This window comes from Procambarus clarkii, chromosome 36, assembly GCF_040958095.1.
Source record: "Procambarus clarkii isolate CNS0578487 chromosome 36, FALCON_Pclarkii_2.0, whole genome shotgun sequence".
Taxonomy (NCBI): Eukaryota; Metazoa; Arthropoda; class Malacostraca; order Decapoda; family Cambaridae; genus Procambarus; species Procambarus clarkii.
Window position 1 is genome coordinate 21,129,380 of NC_091185.1, and position 6,257 is coordinate 21,135,636.

Below are 6,257 nucleotides of genomic sequence, written 5' to 3' on the forward strand. Positions count from 1 at the left end.
AGTACGTAGGTGAAGCATTTATAGTGTTGTGATTCGAGCGAAATTCGTCAGTGAAGCACTTGTTCCGGATATGTTCGAACGTCAGCAGTTGTGAGTCGTGTGTAAACCGCTTTTCATTCATAATCGGGGGGTTTGGCAGGTGCATGGAATCACTTTTGGATCTTTGTTTGGAGGGCGGGCTGAACAATGTTAACTTGCACGATAAAAGGGCAGCAAACACACTGAACGAATACTTTACATTAGTGTTCACACTAGAAAGCTTGAATGACATCCCATCACCCACACAAATGTTTGTCGGAGGTAAAGAGAATGAATTAAGGGAAATACTAATTACACGCTACACAATCAGGAAGAGCATTGACAAACTAAAAGACTCAAAAGCCCAAAGTGTGAATGTATTTCAGTCCCAAGTCGTAAAGGAACTGAACTGGCAAATTCACTATGTTTGTCAGTGAAACTCCTTTTCAGAAAATCCCTGGACCATGGAATAGTTGAAGGTGATAATGAGATCTTACTAAGTGATCTAAATGAACTTCAAAAATGGTCAGATGACTGACAAATGCTTTTTAATGTCGATAAATGCTAGTCCTTACATGTGGGCCACAACAATCCACTTTAGAACTACCAAATTGACAGCACTACCTCACAACAGATAGATGAAGGAAAGGGCGTTTGAGTCAGAATGCATCATTTCGCCTTCTCGCCATGCCCTGTGGCTGGGGGGATTGGTGCCCTGAAGCTACATAAACACCCTATACCCCCCCCGAAGTGGCAAGGGGAGTTAGGGGACAATAATATTGCTCAACAAGTGGAAGAGGTAATTAAAAAAAATCATACCAGAGCTTAGTCATCTCTCGTATCAGGAATGGATGAGGGCCACTAGGGTAACAACACTGCAGACCAGGCATGACAGGGCGGATCTCATAGAAACCCATAAAATACTAAATTTGGAGGATGTCAATCCGGACGGTTTTTTCAAAAGGTCAGACGTAACACGAACGAAGAGCAACGGGTTCAAGCTCAAGAAACCACAATGTAGGACAGAAAACCAAAGATGCTTTCACCCATAGGGTTGTAAACCCATGGAATCGCCTACCCGCACATGGCATAACTCTGCTTGGTCTTAAAATGCTGTAGCGAGTAATCCTTATACTAGCTCCATTATCTCATTATCTTAATAGCATAACTAATTAGCACTAATTACAGAAGCTACAATCCTTTCCCCAATTACAGGTAATACTCTTCTCAGCTTGTTGGAGGGAGCTGAGGTGTAATCACCATATAAGCAAGCGATATGAGGAATGGAGTACAGTACAATTTCCACATTCAACAATGTAGCACTCGGCGTGTACAGTTCTAATCGACCCAAGACGCTACAGCTTCGACACAGAGCAGACAGCAGACTACGACCGCATCGAGCCGCCACGCTCTCGCTCCCCGAGTTCAGACACTCACAATTTGCCATTTGCCATTATCTTAATTATTGTACATGTGCTTGGGGTTCTACTACCCAAAATCATTCATGTCCCCTAATTATGCCATACAAATCTGCTATTAGAACTTTTACCTGAATAAACATTTAATATTCTTTATGTAAAGTAGTACTGTTAATTTAGTACTTGTGACGTGGATTGTTATGGCCCATATACAAGATCTTGCATTTAATTATAATTTACATTATAATTTGATGATGTGGTTTGTAATATTTTCATCTATGTTATTGGTATATATGACAAAACCTCATGTAAATCAGGTAGGTTGGTTGGTGTGTGGCAGTCCGTCTAATTACCCAAAGCTTCTTAGTACAGTATACGTAAGTAATGAAACACTACGATATATTTACTCACTATATTGTTGGTGCTGAATGTAGAACATCATGAAAAAAAAAACTTATTTTTACTCTAAACTAACATAATTTTATAGCAAAATAGGAATCATCTAATTACCCAAAGCCACAACATTCTCTCTTTAGCGCATTTATTATGCACCCTATACCCATCTTGTGAGCCGAAGTGGAAAGAGATACAGAGGCTTATTTATTGTCATGTTCCTGCATGCCAATGTGAGAAGGAATCCACAACATTTTTATATTTACCCTCTTGCTAAGTATTCTTATATATCTATGTCTAGCTTCCAAGACAAGCACGTTATTACTTGATTGCAAACTGTTTATTGCTCGTAGTGAAGAAAGGGAGTCAGAAATAATTAAGCTGTCTACTTCAGTGTTGTCAATAATTTCGAGTGCTACCAGGCTTAGAATGTAGACTTTCTGTGTTGAACTGCGAGTTAAGTTTCGTATAATTTCGTTATAAAATATGATTATTTCAGAGTAAAAATGTGTATTTCCATGTTCTACATTCAGTACGAACATTATAGTGAGTAAATATATCATATTTCTTCATTACTTACGTAATGCTAGGAAGCATCCTCTCAAATGTAGTAGTTTCCTGAACCTACTGGGCCGTCATATCCACACTTGAAACTTTGTACGGAGTCTGCCTCCACAACATCACTTCCTGATGCATTCCATCTGTCAACTACTGATACTAAAAAAGTTTTCTGTATCTCATTTGGGCACTCATTTTTCATGTTTACCTTTTTTGTGTTTTTTTTTGTGTTTTTTGAAGGAAAGCAAAGAAATTGCACATAACTACAACTACAATTTATTTAATAAGCATTTCTAAACTAAACAAAACTTTGAGGGTAATTAATAAAAATAAAAACTCATTTGAAAACAAATCTTTCTTGAGCAACATAGGGATGCAAAATTAACTTGACGATGATTTGAGCAAAGAACATTTGCCCAACCCATGGGTAGAGAATACTTGTTATTTTCCTCTTTGCTTTGCTACTTAAAGCTACTCAAATCAAAGGGAAGAGTGTTTCTTCCATTTCTTCGTTGTTAGTCTGTGACTCAATACTAACTACACTGTTGTCACTGTCGGTCTCAAAATCCTCGGAATCGTGACTGTCTGTTTGAAATTTGTTGTACTCTACTTCCCTGTCTTCAGAAAACAGGTTAGTTGCCTCAAATAGCTTCAGTTGATAGCATTTTTTCATATTTAGCAAGAGGGCCGTAAGTCCACTGGTTATATGCTGGAATGATGACTTCTTTATTGAGTATTTACCCTGTTCCTGTAAAACAAACACACATCATTATTTCAGGCATTTTTTTAATGAAATGTTTGTTTTCCTAACAAGTGTTTCATTTAAACTTGAACCAGTAAAAGTGACAATGAAAATATATTACAATTTGTGTCTACAAAATGCTTTTACTAATTTTACTTAGCTTAGACACAAACAACAATGATTAAGCTACCTGTTAAAATAATTACCAAGTAGCTATAATGCAATAACATTTATTTCAGTGGAGTAATTAAGTTAATATTGATACCTGATACTAACTTCAATTATCCAAGAGGGTGGAGCACTTTTGTTTTGTACATCATCTAGTCTTTGTGTTATCTCTTCAAGCTTTTTTCTGTAGAAATCCAAGTAACTTTTCATTTCCAGTTGAATGACATTTTGTTCTTCCATAGTCCTGTTGTACATATGCAGCTTTTCTGCAGCACTTCTCTTTTCTTGAAGAGTAACTTAAAACATTCAAAAATAAAATATAAAGTAAATTATTTAATAAGGAACATGAACAAATCTGTCATTGTAGGATGCATGTATTATGCAACAACAATGCAATCATATGTAATCATTTTTAAGGTATCTTGTTAATATTATTATCTTAAAAATATAAATTAGGCATGGACTTCTATTTGTTCATTACCATAATGAGTAAGTTTGAATTAACATGTTAGTAGCTAACAATATTTATCTTCATTGACAAGGCCAATATGCACAGAAAAATAACCAAATATACTTACCATTATCAGTTGGTTGAGGAGTGTCATTATACCATGGAAAGTTGCCCTCTTCAGCAATCTCCACACTAAGTTTTTCTGTATTGTCTTCATTGTAGACCGCTATCAGTTCCCTCAACTTTTTCTTATCTGCTTCAATCTTTGCACGGTATCGTGATCTCATTTTGCTTGAAACTGAAAGAAACACTTTGTTACTAGTAAATATGATTATAGTTGATAAATTTGTTTTGTATATACTTAGTAGTGAATACCTACACAAAAGTAGCAGAACACTACATAAATATTTGCCAAGCACTTTTTTTTAACAAGTTTAGGTATACACAGCAATGTGCTGCTATCCTATTATGTATGAAAGACCACAGTGTAGATCAAAAACCTCACAGGACAGCCAGTCATACATGGAATCTGGAGAGAATATGAAGTGTAAGGCTGATCTATTAGCCTCCACTAACAAAATCGGGGTACAGCACAAGAATATCTTCCAATATTCCTGAGTGTATGAAGTAATAACAAAACTCAAAGTACATCATGTCATTTGTTCTGAAGTCATTGATAACAGGGCAATCACAGATATAGTGATAGACAGTATGTCTTAGCTTTTGTTCACATAGTTTACAACTGGAATGATTTCCATTGGCAGATTCATTACCTCAGGCACCTGCCATAGATATTGATATCTCAACTTAATTTTGACAATTACCTATAATTACATAGGACAACACCTAAGTGAGATGGTATCCATACAAATCTACCTTAGAAATAAACGACATTAGACGTGTTTAGATAAAAAAAAAGTCATTGTTTTCTTGAAGTATTTTACAAACACTAAAAGATTTTTGTTTGTTTTATCAGTCCCTAACTTATACATAAGCTTTAACATACCTGCTACACTGGATACGTGGGATTTCTTGGTTCTAATTGAGTCACATACTAACTCTATCCCCTTTTGAACATCATTTTGAGAAACTGATCTGTTGAGAATAGAGGATACTGTTTACTATAATGTTTACTAAATTCAAACATGTAAAGACCCTGATTAATTAAACAAAAATTTTACTTAAATTTTTAGGCAATGGTCACAATGGCATTTTATGATGGCTGACAATTACTGTACAAGAACTAAACAATTAAAATAATAAAGAAATGTTTTGGCAATTTTATGATTTATGGTACTGCATTGATTTTACAGCACAATAACCTTGTTAAAATATATAAGAGTATTTCAAAACAGTGTTTCTTACTATATATTTTACAAGTAAACCTTTTATTTAAACTCTGGGCTAAGTTGGTTAACTCTGCAATCCAGATGAGAAGTTGTTTTTCATCAAGAGATAAGTCAGCTAACTCCTTTCTTATTAACTCTGCAGCTTCTTTTGCCTATCAACAGGAGGAAAAACTGCCCTGTTAGTATAATAAATGTTGCAATTTTTATTTAATATTTGATATTACAAAAAAAAAACAATCCTTACGAGCCTAACTGCTGATGAAGGCTGTTTAATGGCAGTAAATGTTATTTTTATTTTTGAATGTTTTTTTCCTGTGCACTAATATTAGTGATTCATGATCATTGTTGCATATATTCAATGAATAAAGCAAATTACTTGCCTTACAAAATCTTGAAGCTAGAACACGAGCTAAAGAGTCATGTTTACGTTGGTTCCAAAAAAAATGAAGATTCACTAAGTTCTTCTTCACGCTCTGAAAACAAGGGACAAAAAATAACTCCATTCAATGAATATGTAAAATGAAAATAATTCACTTTTATGCAGGCGATGAGTCACAATAACGTGGCTAAAGTATGTAGACCAGACCACACACTAGAAGGTGAAGGGACGAGGACGTTTCGGTCCATCCTGGACCATTCTCAAGTCATTTGTGATGAGGAAGTAGAGACAGGCAATAAATAGGCTAGAGAGAGCTGAGGAGCAAAGTAAGGTGTATTTTAGAGGATAGTAATAATAATAAGAGCTGCAGAGGGCCTATTGGCCCATACGAGGCAGCTGCTATTATAACCACCAAATGAGAAGGAGATAGGAATAAGAAGACGATAGCAAGGGAGCGTAGGAGAAGACAATGAACAGAAGAAAGGGAGAGAGAAAGAAAAGGAAAGAGAAAGAAAAGATAGATAAATAGAAGGGGTAGGCTTATGTTAGGTCACGTTTGTTAGAATGATTAGAGCATTTGAGTATATACTGTGAAAGGGAAGAGTCCACAGCAACAAAGCCAGGACTCAAGTTCATGTTAGGTACATTGTGTATTAGAGCCGATTCAACAAGACGGCGTCTGTGGAGAGTAGAGGCAGGAAAGATTATTTTGGAGGAAGACCAATCTATGGGATGATTAGAATCCCTCACATGGCAGAAGGGAGCATTGTTAGTGTCTGCA

The 6,257-nt window shown here is 35.7% G+C and overlaps 1 protein-coding gene across 4 annotated transcripts in view; it reads right to left on the bottom strand.

Annotated features, from left to right (window-relative positions):
- Nucleotides 1-2,649: 2,649 nt before the first annotated feature.
- Nucleotides 2,650-6,257, bottom strand: part of LOC123747981 (uncharacterized) — an 11,887-nt gene continuing 8,279 nt past the window's right edge. For 2 of the 4 annotated variants that reach the window (XM_069336574.1, XM_069336573.1), the window contains exons 7-12: nt 5,478-5,570; nt 5,134-5,249; nt 4,755-4,843; nt 3,876-4,046; nt 3,406-3,593; nt 2,650-3,135 (exon numbers count right to left, since the gene is read on the bottom strand). In XM_069336574.1, coding sequence (XP_069192675.1) covers nt 2,863-3,135; nt 3,406-3,593; nt 3,876-4,035 — 621 coding nt within the window. In that variant the 5' untranslated portion in view covers nt 4,036-4,046; nt 4,755-4,843; nt 5,134-5,249; nt 5,478-5,570 and the 3' untranslated portion in view covers nt 2,650-2,862. Of the gene's footprint in view, nt 3,136-3,405; nt 3,594-3,875; nt 4,047-4,754; nt 4,844-5,133; nt 5,250-5,477; nt 5,571-6,257 lie in introns of those variants that run through there. The other 2 variants (XR_011230554.1, XR_011230553.1) reach the window with 1 other exon arrangement.